Here is a 13,658-nt window from a genome sequence, read left to right as displayed (position 1 = left end):
AGACTTCTATAATGTCTCAGTTAAGTTTTTTTAGTTTTCTTTTGTAGAAATGTCTTAAGTTTTCATTTTCTTTCTTTTTTTTTTTTTTTAATTTATTAATATGCTATAAGGTGCATTTATTTATTAGGATTTAATGCAAAAACACACTTTTGGTATTCATTATTAAAGGAACTTATTGATGCAGAATTATTTCTTCACAGTGGAAAAAGAAATTGATGGTGAAAATTATAAAGTCATCAAGGAAGAACCTATGGATATAGATACGAAAACTGAATCCTCAATAAAAGATGAGGATAGTCATTGTAAACTTGATATAATCAACGTCAGCGAGGGATTTCATTTAAGGACTTGCTACAAGAGGAAAGTAAAATCATCAAAATTAGATGGACTACTTGAGAGGCGAATAAAGCAATTTACACTGGAAGAAAAACAACGTCTAGAAAGGATGAAACTGGAGGCTAGTGCTAAAAATGGAGGCATTCAATCATTAAGCTCCCAGAAAAATTTAGATGAGCTACAAATGAAAAAAGTAAAGGAGGGAAGTCAATCAGTCACATCTTCCCAAAATCAAACCTATGTTTCAGATAAAATCCAACGTGAAGATACAGGACAGGATTGCTTACCAGTCAGCAGCATCTCCTGTATGAAAACTGGTGAGCAAGATGAGCTCTCTTTACCTTCAACAAATAGGCTGTCAAAAAGAGAAGGCCAGCTTCTAGATGAAGACTCACCTCAGCCCTCTGAAGGTGAAAGGTCTATTCAGAATGATAGCAAAGATAACAACTCTGAGCCTGTGGCTGCAGATAAGAGTCAAGTACAAGAAGATGTTACAGAGCATGAGAGTTCCTTTGTTGATGACTTGAAACAAACAAATACAGATGGTAAAGTCAAATGGGATGTTTTGGAAACAAATGAAAAGCCTTTGAAACAAAAACTACCTATTACCAGAGTATCTCAGAAAGAATATGAAAACTCAGAGCCACTAATAACTAAAAGCAGCTGCAGAAAAGGTGCTCTAGCTATTCCTGACAAAACAAATACAGAAGGGAATTCTCAACAACAGAGCAGAGATCCAGAAAAGAATTGTATGATAAAAAGTAATTTTGAACCCCTGTCCTTTCAAGAAAGTAAACTGGAGAAAGACATTATTCCGAAAAAAACTGAAAGTAAATCTGAAAACAAAATTGCATTTCACCAGAAATTAGTTAGTAAAGATATAGAATCACTTAAAACTGAGCTAATTTCTGAAAGAGACCTTGGAAGTCAAACTTTGGAACATGAGGATGGTGCGAAAGTTGATGAGGAACTACTGAGGTCTCAATTGACTGAGGCTAATGGTCAGAAGAAAGGTCAGGAACTGAAGGTAGAGACAAATACCATAAACAAATACCTTGATCAAACAAATCTAAATAGTGTTACTGACAAAAAGAATAATAAAGATGAAGAAACTGAAATGGACTTAGAAAAAGATAAATCAACATTTCAAATGAATGGAAAAGACAATGATATTAAAGTATTATCAAATGATGAAAGTTTAGTTAAAGTCACCTATGGAGCGACAGCAGATGATATTGAACCAAGGGTTAATAATATTAATAAATCCTTTCCAGAGCATGAAATGAAACCATTGACTTCTAAGGAATCTTCAGTAAAACCATTCATGAATGGTGACATCACAACTGAGGACAGTGCTGACAAAAATGCTGTGGACCCTAAGTCATCTCTGCAGAGTTCACCTGAATTTGAAGCTGAAAAAACTCTTCAGCCTTCAGAGGAAGCCCCAAAGTATGTGCAGAAAACTGAAGAAAAGCATCTTTCTCCTCAAAGATCTTCCTTTCTTGATACTTCTTCCACACCAACACATGATTTCTGTAAAGAAAATAACCTTAGCAGTGAAACAGAATCTATGGAAACCGAAGATACTGAGGATAAGAAAGTCACTTCATCTCCTGTAATGTCATGTGAGGAATCTAGCTTGAGTAGCGACTTTGCTGATCAGAATGGTCTACAGACATACAAAGTAGAGGATGTTAATGGCGAAAGTAAAATAAAAACTGTTATTACTGAAGTGACCACCACAACATCAACTGTTTCTACAGAATCCAAAACTGTGTTTAAAGTTGCAGAGACCCTAGCTTCTAATGATGAGAAAACAGTGGTGTCATCTACAGAAAACTGTGCCATATCCACTGTAACTACCACCACCACTGTGACTAAGCTTACCACTCCAGCTACAGACAGTAATGTTGATGTCATTTCTGTACAAGAACATCGTAAAACAGTGGTTACAACAACAGTGACTGATTCACTGTCCACCCCAGAAGGCACATTGGTTACTTCCATGACTGTTAGCAAAGAGTATTCCACAAAAGATAAAGTGAAGTTAATGAAATTTACAAAACCCAAAAAAACACGTTCTGGAACTGCCTTGCCATCATACAGAAAATTTGTAACCAAAAGCAGTAAAAAAAGCATATTTGTTTTACCCAATGATGACTTAAAAAAGCTAGCCAGAAGAGGAGGGATCAGAGAAGTTCCCTATTTCAATTATAATGCAAAGCCTGCATTGGATATCTGGCCATATCCATCCCCGAGACCAACTTTTGGGATCACTTGGAGGTATGTATGTTCTGTTTTAGAGGAAATGGATAGAATGAAATTAGCTGGATTTAAAAATAAAGGTGACACACAGGTTCATGCCCAGAAGTGACTTTTTCACCAACTTGAAGTTTTTTCCTCTTGCTCACAATAAATTTAGGGTTTTTGAAATGACAGGAATTTTACTTACAAGGTTGAATAACTGTACTGTCTTTGCTGTTGTTCAAACCTGACTTTCTCCTACTTTTTTAATTCTGAACTTCCTTCTTGGAATTTCAAAGAGCACTTTGAGCTGCAAAATCAAAACCTCTTGTATAGATGGCTAGATGGGAGCTGTTATAAATTTTGCTGTTTATTATTAAAAGCATATATATTGTTCAGTACAGGTAGAATGGGAAGCATGTCATTGGTTTAGTTAGGTAATATAAATACATTTTGATTTTAAAATTTACTTAATACTTTCTTGGTAGGTACCGACTTCAAACAGTAAAATCATTGGCTGGAGTGAGCCTTATGTTGCGATTACTGTGGGCATGTCTCAAATGGGATGACATGGCTGCAAAAGCTCCGCCTGGGGGAGGAACTACACGTACAGGTATTCCTTTAACTTTTGGAGTTTCTGAATGCAACTGTCCTTGCTGTTAATTTTGAGTGTTACTTTAATTCTGTTTTTTTCCTCTAAAGGCTTGATATTACTTTGCTTTTATGCATATTTTTTTAATAGCCAACAGTTTGCACTGTAGTTGCTCTTACTTTACCTTGAGTGTATTGGATTGACTGGAGATTCAACCTTTGTTTCTTGCTCTTAACATGTTGGGACTAATTTGTTTTAGAAACTACTGAAACTGAAATTACAACAACAGAAATAATTAAGCGAAGAGATGTTGGTCCATATGGAATCCGGTCAGAATACTGTATAAGAAAAATTATTTGTCCCATTGGTGTACCAGAGGCTCCGAAAGGTATGTGTGTTTATACATTTTTCCCCTTCTCCATAAGCTTCTACAGAAATTAAGGTAACTAGATCTTTATGTTAATTCAGACCATCAAAGGAGCAAACATAGCTTGACATGAACTATTCATTCTCCTGTATGAAACAGATAGTGCATTTAAAAAATTGACTTGACTTCTCTGAAGCTGAAAGGCATTCCTGTTTCTAAAATAAGACTAAGAAAGGTACTAAATTTTGGTTTACGCTTCAATTCTCCTTTATGATTGAGCTTAATGTGTATGTTTTGACTGTTCTCTAAAGAAACTCCAACACCCCAGAGGAAGGGACTTCGATCAAGTGCACTAAGGCCAAAAAGGCCAGAAACACCCAAGCAAACAGGCCCTGTTATAATTGAAAGTTGGGTAGCAGAGGAGGAATTGGAATTATGGGAGATCAGGGCATTTGCTGAAAGGTAAACCAACTCAAATAAGCTTTCTTTGAAAGTTTTTATTTTTGTGTGTATGTTAAATAAAAGTTCCCACTAGAGAGCACAGACTTGGTAGCTGCAATCAGTTAAGGCTGATCTGTATTGCTTTCTATTTCTGTGCCTTTAGTTAGTAATATTGAAGCATGAAGTTGTAAAACTAAATTATTTGCTAATGCTGAAACTTAATTTATGCAGATCTAACAGATTTGTTAAAACGATTCCATTTTTATGAAGTCATCAATGTTGTATTGTTAACAGGCTATTACAATAATGCTTGTAAACGTTTTAGGCTACTTTTTGCTTGACTTCAGACAGTATGTTTAAATACTTCTGTAGCAGAAAATTATTGTATGTATGTGTTTTTAAGTAAAGGTAAATTCAGTCTTAGAATATTGAAGTAATTAAAAAGAAAGTATTTTCAATATTCTGTACTGAATGTTGGGACAACATTTTGAGTCCTTTGAAAATAATGTAATAGAGTGTTACGTACATCATATTTGCAGTCTCAGATGTATTTATAAATTCCAGTTTTGATTAATAGTTTCTTTTAAGGTATCACACGAGTCTAGCATCTGAGTATTTCAGGAATGTTGCATGCACTTTCAATAGCTTATTTCAAAATACTTGAAAAACCATAACCCATTTCTCAGTGATCTTCAGACTTGATGTTTGTTCTTACAAGAACAATTCAATTGGATGAATTGAAATCCAATTTGATGGTTGGAATTTATGTGCTCTTTTAACTTTCTTTCTGGTTGTGTGTTTTTGGCAGAGTGGAGAAGGAAAAGGCGCAGGCAGTTGAACAACAGGCTAAGGTTAGTGAACAGAAGAAGGCTCAACTAAAACAACAAGGGTTGGCTGCCCCTGCTTTTTTTTTTTTTTTTTTTTCATTTTCAATCAAGTCTGAGAAGCACCAGTCTCCAGTTAAGGTCAACAGTGTTTTATGCTGTAATGGAAAGCTGCCATGGTGTATGGCTGACTTTGGAATATTACTCCAATTTTTTCCCATGCTTTAATCACATAAAATCAAAAGATTGACCTATCTGAAGTATGTATACACTTATAACTAAGGAACCCAGTGCCATGATGGCATTTGACATGCAGTATTAAGAAGTGGGTTTTTTTTTTTTACAGCCTGTTCATTTGTTGTGTTATCTTCCCTAACCAAATGAATTACTGTGAATCAGAAAAACTCATTCACTTCTAACTACCTCAATGTTAATGATAACCAATTACTGAAATTTAAATCAATAAGTGTTGAGGTGATTCCACTAAGATAGGGAAGAATGTTTAATTTTTGGCATTGTTAAAGAGCATACTGATACTGCCCTTCTACAAGATGGCTCTCTAAATTGCAGGTACTTTTTTGACGGTCACAGCACAGAAGGTTGTTGAGTGTGATAAAGGATTTTGAACTTGATTTATTTAAGCAGGCTGAAAACTGCTTTACTTAAAATAATATTTTTTTAATGGTTAATTTGATGAAGTAGGAGGATTGTCTTCTGTAGCTGTAGCAGGATGTCAGTGCAGGCAGCTCTAGACTTAAGAATGCCAGTAATGAACACTCATGGTGTATCGCTGAAGTACATGGTGCTTATATGTACACAGTCAAAGCCAAATCCCTTTTCAAAGAGTTTTTTTAATCTTTTAATCTGAGGTTAATTAATATGTTTTCTTTAAAATGTGTAGTGAAATTAACATAATCTGAGGGTTCTAGAGATGAAAATTACTGGTTGAGTACTGTTAGCAGAGTGAAGGAGGCGTGTGCTTGCAGTGCTCTAAGATATGCAAACAGCTTATACTTCAGTCATTTACAGCTTGAACTGAAATCTTACCAAGGTTTTACAACGCAGCTTTTATTTTACAAAATCTGAAAATTCTTTTTTTTTCTGAATTCTGTAGAAACGGCTGGAACAGCAGAAGCAGATACCTGTAGCAGGTGTGGCTGCCACTGTCACTACAGCCAGCAGCACTACAAGTACAGTCTCAACTCCACAGAAAGTTGTGGTAGGCCCTTTAGCGGGCCCAGTTCCCACTGGAACCAAAGTAGTACTTACTACAAAAGTGGGTTCTCCAGCTACAGTAACATTCCAACAGAACAAGAATTTCCATCAGACTTTTGCTACTTGGGTTAAACAAGGCCAGTCTTCAACAGGTAATTGTTCATCTTGGAAAGAAAATATGACTAGGAGGAATTTATGCGCACATCCTACCTACATCCAACACCTCCATCTTCTCCAGAATATAGCATAACTGCACTTCATATCATTGCTCTTAACTCTCTGCCATGTCAGCAGGGTGCTTCTAAAATAATACCTGTCTAATCTTTCTTTGCTCAGACTTCCTAGATGTTTTTATTTCTGACCCATCTCATTTATTACTGACAGTTATTGTACCAGTAATTATTGATGATTAAAGCATTCTGTGCTGTAACTTGCTGTTTCCAAAAATGTCTTTACCAAAGAAAGAATGACACATTGTAAAAATAATCCTGTAGTTTTCTGTTTCGTACTTGAAAATAGTCATATTCTTGACTAATTATTCTGCTCTAAAATTGACTGTTCTGTGTACCTCAATAGCCACTAGCACAGCTGCCACTTCAGCCACAACCATTGCCAGCACAGGGCAGACCTTCCAGATCTCAGGCAGTCCAGTAACGATGGCAGGGAAAGTGATAACTAAGCTGCCACTCCCTGCAAACAGCAAGATTGTTGCCGTCAATGTGCCATCAACTCAAGGAGGTAGGGGAAAGGGAACCGAATTGAAAATGTATTCCAGCTTGCTGTTTAATTCTCCACTGACACTATTTTCTCAGTGAAGTAAACTGTGACTTGAAGGGGGAAAAAATGTATACCATTTTCTCCCTATATTGAGTATTTGTGTCTGGGGGAAAAAATGCAAGTGTTTTGCCTGTAAATTATTCTACTTTTATCTGTATGGAATGAAGCATGCTTTTTCTTGTTATCTACACTAAACATCAACAAAGTAATTTTCTAGCAAACTAAAAAAAAAAAAAAACAAAAACACTGTTGTTCTTAGACATTTATGCCTGCATCTGCTCTTCACTGATGAGCAAGTTTGGCTCCAAACTAAGGTTGGCATTTTCCTTCTTGCCTCAAGAAGAGAGCTTAATACTTGGAGATACATGAACGTATATTAAATAGAAAAGTTTGATTCTCCATCTCCATTTTACTTAGTGTCTAAGGAAGTCATGAAAGTTACCAATCTTGCATAGAAGTTTCTTAGGTGACAGGAAAACCATTACCCATTTTCTTTAGCACCATGAACTTGTAGGTGAAAGGCTTAAACCGGTCTCCTCCATTTTAAATGAGTCAGATTAACTTATGCTTAATGGTTGCATAATGCTAATTTTGTGGCACCATGTCATGCAAGGCCTGATCAGCAGTTACCATCATACTGATCTTTATGAAGATTCACTCTTTCCTTAATCTTTTCTGAAATACTTGTTTCATAACTTCAAAGTATAATGCTGCTGCTTTTTACAATATGACAAAGATTATCTCAAGACGCTTTAAAAGACTCAAAGGTGTTTTAGAAACCTGAAGACTTGTTTCGAGAGCCCTGGAGTTGCATTTTGTTCTTCTACTAGTAATTCTATCATTAATGAATTCTCAATTTTTCTTTAATTAGGTGTTGTTCAAGTTCAGCAAAAGGTATTGGGCATCATTCCATCAACAACAGGTGCAAGTCAAACATTTACTTCATTCCAGCCAAGGACAGCCACTGTAACAATTAGGCCAAATACCACAGGGACTTTAGGAACTACAAGTACTTCACAAGTAAGATGTTTTTCTTATTGCTTAAAACAAAGATTTGGTATGCGTATATTGTAAGTTATTTGGTAAACATAAATACTTTGGCCTAGTCACTTTTCAATGTTTTTGTTTCAGTAATAGTGTCAGTGGATCCTTTATTCCCAGGTATGTCAGTTCTATCCAGTCTGGAAAAATTAATAGCTTAGATGCTGGTAAGCCTTATCAGTGGGAGCACAAGAGAAAAAATACTGGATCTACTTGCATCCTTTGTAGAAGGATGTGATCCTTCTGTTTCTTACTATATTGAAAGAAAAAAAACACAAAAACAAAACAACAACTTCAGGGCGCATCTCTGTGTTTTTGTGTTGTGTTTTGATGTGTGTGTTTCTTTATAAGCTTACATATGCTTTCTATTCTGGTCTGTTTAGGTGATGCAAGGGACTCCGCTCCGTCCTGGTATGACAGTAATACGAACACCACTACAGCAGTCAACACTTGGAAAGACCATCATTCGAACACCTCTAGTGGTGCAGCAAGGTATTCTTCCAGCCAGTAGGTTCATTTTAATATTTAAATTTCCAGTGTGAAATCTGTGGTTTGTTTCTAGATAAATACTTCCTGTACCATACCATACATTCCAATGCAAAAATGCCTCATTTCAATGCTTGCCCTGTAACAAGTGCCTTTTTTGGCTTTTGAACATGCTAGTAGAAATCTAGTAGTTAAAATTGTCGTCTTTTTTTTTTAGAAAAAAGGTTCAGAGTAATTTTATATTGTGAGGGGCCTTTCTATATTAAAAAATAAAAAATAAAAATAGCTGTTTGAAGTTCCTTGTAGATATGTGAACTGAATGAAAATAAAAAATATTTAACAGACCTTTTTCAATCAACCACACAGGAAAATGGTTTGTAATGAGAATTCCTGTGCAAATTGCAAGATTTGCTTCTCTTGTTTGAATCGTAACTTCTTGCAGTAATGTATTATCAAAGGTTTATAGTGCTAATGACTAAAATATTAGAAACGTATTTTTTTTATCACAAATTATTCTCTTACAGGTCAGTCACAGCAGGTAGTGACTCAGATAATCAGAGGTCAGCCTGTCTCAACAGCAGTTTCTAGTACCAGCACAGCTTCTACTAGTTCTGGACAGAAGACTGTAACAAGTCCTGGAACACCACCTCAGCAAATACAGCCACAAACCGCATCGCAGCCCCCTCGTCCTCAGCAGGGGCAGGTGAAACTTACCATGGCCCAACTTACACAGCTAACACAAGGACAGGTAAAAATAGCTTCTGAGTGTGAAAGTATGTTTATGCTTATGATGCGCTTTCTCAAATCTTTTGATTTCAAGCGTGTAGTTTATCTTCTCATAAACTTATGTTCTTGGTTATGTTTCAGCCTTCATTTAGAATGACCAGTTATGGACTGAAAGAAACTTAAATAGCATATGTAAAGTTTTAAATGTGCCTTCCAATAGTATTCACCAGTAGTATAACTAACATGCATTAACAGTAGTAAGGGACATAGATATTATTTTTATGGCCAATTTTTTAGACCTTTGGAGCATATTGTTTTTTCCTTATTTTTGATGTTGTATGAAAACTTAGTTTTGATTCGTATTGTCCTGAATTTCAGAGGAAAAACTGCCTCTCGAACTGGGAGAGGAAAAAATTCTTAGAGCTTCTCAAATCCTTAGGATCTGTTGGGAAAAACAGAAACTTAGAATCATGCATAGTGTAAAAATAGGCTTCTACAAGTTACCACAATAAGTATTCTTTTCAATGTTTATAGAACTAGTAGGTGTTTGTAATGTACAGGCTGCTTGTGGCCAAGTAAGATTTTTCTATGTAGAAGAAGACTCAAGAGTTTGGTTTTTTCGTTCGTTTTTTTGTGGGTTTTTGGAGACCTCATTCTGTTCTGTAGTTTCATAGCATGTGAAGTTACACATCCAGGTGCTGTGGTGATACCCCACTTTCTCTGTTTCTCAACTGAGAGTGATGACACGAGCTGAAATTTTATCGGATTTATAGAACCCACGTATTTCTGTAACACTGCTGATAGCTGGAACTCTAATGTCTAAAGTGTCATCTTAAGCAACAGAAATTTACAACAGTTACAAACTGATCCGTCAGTCATAGGAGCTCAGAGATGAGTTGGATCTTCCAATTGTTAAGGAAAACTTTGCACTGCAGAGAATTTTGATGTAAAATGGTTGGAATTTTTGAGGAAGCATCTGAAAATATCCATTCTCTGGTGCTGCTTGTAAATTCTAGGAACAGAGATCTTCCATTGTTGCATTTTTCTGGGTAGGGTTCTTGCCAGTATTTAGGTGAAAATATTTGTTGTTAACTCCAGCTCAGTTATCTGTTGATAGCATTGTTGAAGGAGTATTATGCTATTTCACTTACTTAGAGCTGCTTTTGTATTTTAGGAAAATGGTATGTAGGAAATACATGATATAAGTATTAAATTCCAAAATCCAGAACTGTAGTTATTCTGATATTGAGTGAGGTCTGTCTAAGAATTGTATCACTAATACATCAATATAAATATTTTTCAGGGTGGCAGTCAAGGATTAACAGTGGTAATTCAGGGACAAGGTCAAACTACCGGTCAACTACAATTAATCCCTCAGGGAGTGACTGTAATACCTGGTCCAGGACAACAACTTATGCAAGCAGCTATGCCAAATGGTACAATTCAGAGATTCCTTTTCACCCCACTGCCAGCAGCTGCTACTACAGCTAGCACAACTACAACAACAGCTTCCACTTCAACCTCAGGTAAGCATTATTCTATTCAGGAGAAAAAAAGGCTTCAATTTAGTTTGCATGGGAGTTCTTGTGCAGTTGGAGAACATACCTTTTAAAAGTAGATTTACTGGAAATGTATTATAAGCCTAAAAATATTTTGAATTTCTTCATAGACCTTTACAGTAGTTCTAAAGGGCTCAACTGGGTAAAGCTGGTAGACTTGTCATTTGAAGTGAGTGAAATTTATTTTAATCCTGCACAGCTACAGAGCAGAAGCAAGCTCTACAGGCACAGCCGGCATCAGTGCTGCCGCCAGTTCAGCCGCAGCCTCAGAGTCAGCAGCAATCCCAGCCTCAAGCACAGAATCAGAGCGCTCAACCTGTGTCCCCCACCCAGCCACAGGCACCACAGCCACCACTTCAGCCTGAAACTCAGACCCAGCTTGAATCTCAAACTCCAGCATCTCTTGACTCTCCAGTCACACCTGAAACACAGTCATCTAAATCTCCGGTGCAGTCTCCAGCGCAGACCCAGGCTCAAGGACAATCTCCAACGCAAGTCCAGAGTCAGCCGCAGAGTGCAGTCCTTCCACAAGGCCAGTCCCAAGTCCAGCCTCAGCAACCAGCTCAGGTGCAGACTACAACCCAACAACAGATTCAGATGCAGCCCCATGCTCCCATACAAATTCAACCTCAGCTGCAGCAATTACAACCTCAGGTTCAGACTTCGGTCTCAACCCTTCCAACTACTCAAAGTTTAAATCAGGTTCCTGTGCAATCCCCAACTCGTCCTCAGCTGCAACTTCAGCAGCCTCCAACTAAAGTTATTACAGTGCCTCAGCTTCAGCAACAAGTCCAAGTTCTCTCTCAGCTTCAGTCACATGTTGTGGCTCAGATACAAGCCCAACAAGGCAGTGTGCCCCAGCAGATCAAGCTTCAGTTACCTATTCAGATTCAACAAAGTAGCCCAGTACAGGCTCACCAGATTCAGAATGTGGTGACAGTTCAAGCAGCTAGTGTTCAGGAGCAGCTGCAGAGAGTTCAGCAGCTCAGAGAGCAGCAACAGAAGAAAAAGCAGCAACAGATAGAAATTAAACGTGAGCACACCCTTCAGGCTTCTAATCAGAGTGACATTATCCAGAAACAGGTAAAGTTAACAGAAGAAAATAAAAATTTAATGAATGAAAGAAATTTCATTTTAAATGCCTGTTCTTGTTAATAATGTTAATACATTTGATAGGCAGTTAATTTGATTCTTTCAAAGTTAGCATACAATTGGTTTTGGCAATTTTATTAAATATTCTACATTAATTCAGCACATCAAGTCAGTTGTACCATCTTTGCAGTCTTTTTGGCAAATTGATTCAGCTTACCACTAGCTGCTGGGACAGTGTATTGTTATTCTCAGTTCAGGAAAGATAGGTTATAGATAGGAGAGCTGATGTTCAGAACACATGTACAGTACTTTTGTTGCCTGCTATAAGGAACTGAGGTTTCAAAGAGGTATCTGAAATGTAATGCTGTTGGATGGCTGCGGGGCTTTAAAAACATACAAACAAAACCAACATTTATATAATAGAATCTTACCTTCTTTTTTACTCTTTTTTTTCTTAAATAAAAGTACCATCACTGAAGAAATACTGTCAACATATGTTTAGTCCCTAGGTTTAAACTGTGCATAAACAAAATATCCTACTCTGGGAGGTGGAGAAGGTGTCAATTTTGAATTTCATTTTAAAAGCTTTCAAATTTTAAATAATTACTTTAAACAAGTGCTGCCCTGATAAAATCAATTCCATTTTTTCACTTATGAAATAAATGCTACTTTTTTTCTTTTAACTTAGGAAATGTGTCCTGGTTCTCCCAGTAGTACTGTGAAATACCAGCTAAAGTTTTCATATTTTGTCTTGGGTTCTCTGTCATCCTGCAGGTGGTTATGAAACAGAATGCTGTCATAGAACACTTGAAACAAAAGAAGACACTGACTCCAACTGAGAGGGAAGAAAATCAGAGGTGAATATGCATCATGGTGTATCTTTAGATTGGAACTTTTAATATGTATAATAAAACTGGTCTATAAACACCTGCTTGAAAAGAGATTGCTATTTTAAAATTGGTTAAAGTAACACATGAAAGTAATTGGTGAGAATTCCAAATCAATCCTGTATGTTCCCAATTTTACTTTGATAGTATGTTTTCAAGACAGATGTTGCATGCGTGTGTCTGGAGCTGGCCATAATTGTTAAATTGAAGGTAAATCCATCCTTAAAGAGAGCAGAGAATGAATGGTTCTGTTGCAGAAAAGCCTGGTTTTAGTTTGTCCTTTATTATGGTTGTTTATTTCCATTTTTTTTGTCCCTTGGCATCACTTAGTCTCATTTTAGCATTATACATTCCACTCTGCAAAAGGAATTGAAGAGTTGGAAGGTAGCACTATTCAACAAACTAGATTTCCTCCTTGGAGCTGCTAAACGCTAAGTTGGAGTCTGTCAGTTATCTTGAGTTTATCTTGACGTCATCTCATGTAGTTGCTATAGTTGCATAACTACAATTGTGTGTTGTCATCTAGTAAGAAAACAGTGTTTTTCATAAACTTTTTATCATCAAAGTAGACTAAAAGCTTTGTTGATTACAGTGCTAGATGTAGCACCATACAGTGCAAGAGTAGCAGCAGCTACTCTTCCTATCCAGTGCTATTTTGTCTGATTTCAGTTCAGTTGTCAATGAGTTATTCTTCGTGGTCACTCTGGCAACAAGAAGAATTTAGTTTTCTAGGAAGTTTAAAATAGAATAGGAAGGGAAATCAAAGTATATTTATCATCTCCTGGAAAAATAAAGCAAAATAAGTGAAATACATAGAACAAGTAAGCAGGGAAAGAGGATTGTAGTTGGTTGTACAGCAAACATGGAAAAATAATCATTTGTTGCCAGCAGTGAGGAAATTTAAAACAGTTTTATTTATATTCAGTCCTTTACGCTGAAAAATATTTGTCAATCCCTATGCCAAAACACAAAAACTTAGTAATATTTGGTGCTCAGTGGAAGGTGAGAATTAGTTTTCAGCAAGTTACAGGCTTCCAGCTTGCATGGCTTTCATCCTGCATCAGAATAAAC

At 36.6% G+C, this 13,658-nt stretch overlaps 1 protein-coding gene across 23 annotated transcripts in view; it reads left to right on the top strand.

Moving 5' to 3' along the window:
- Positions 1-13,658, top strand: part of BPTF (bromodomain PHD finger transcription factor) — a 46,736-nt gene that overhangs the window by 23,172 nt on the left and 9,906 nt on the right. For 9 of the 23 annotated variants that reach the window (XM_015279969.4, XM_015279964.4, XM_004946205.5 and 6 more), the window contains 13 exons: positions 201-2,619; positions 3,069-3,193; positions 3,432-3,560; positions 3,851-4,001; positions 4,789-4,831; positions 5,919-6,171; positions 6,596-6,757; positions 7,668-7,816; positions 8,221-8,344; positions 8,848-9,071; positions 10,353-10,575; positions 10,808-11,691; positions 12,475-12,557. In XM_015279969.4, the coding sequence (XP_015135455.2) occupies positions 201-2,619; positions 3,069-3,193; positions 3,432-3,560; positions 3,851-4,001; positions 4,789-4,831; positions 5,919-6,171; positions 6,596-6,757; positions 7,668-7,816; positions 8,221-8,344; positions 8,848-9,071; positions 10,353-10,575; positions 10,808-11,691; positions 12,475-12,557 (4,969 nt within the window). The remainder of the gene's footprint in view (positions 1-200; positions 2,620-3,068; positions 3,194-3,431; positions 3,561-3,850; positions 4,002-4,788; positions 4,832-5,918; positions 6,172-6,595; positions 6,758-7,667; positions 7,817-8,220; positions 8,345-8,847; positions 9,072-10,352; positions 10,576-10,807; positions 11,692-12,474; positions 12,558-13,658) is intronic. The other 14 variants (XM_040649743.2, XM_040649745.2, XM_040649741.2 and 11 more) reach the window with 7 other exon arrangements.

This window comes from Gallus gallus, chromosome 18 (genome assembly GCF_016699485.2).
Source record: "Gallus gallus isolate bGalGal1 chromosome 18, bGalGal1.mat.broiler.GRCg7b, whole genome shotgun sequence".
NCBI lineage: Eukaryota > Metazoa > Chordata > Aves > Galliformes > Phasianidae > Gallus > Gallus gallus.
The sequence above is the reverse complement of the archived record's forward strand: the minus strand, read 5'-3'. Positions and strand labels throughout refer to the sequence as shown.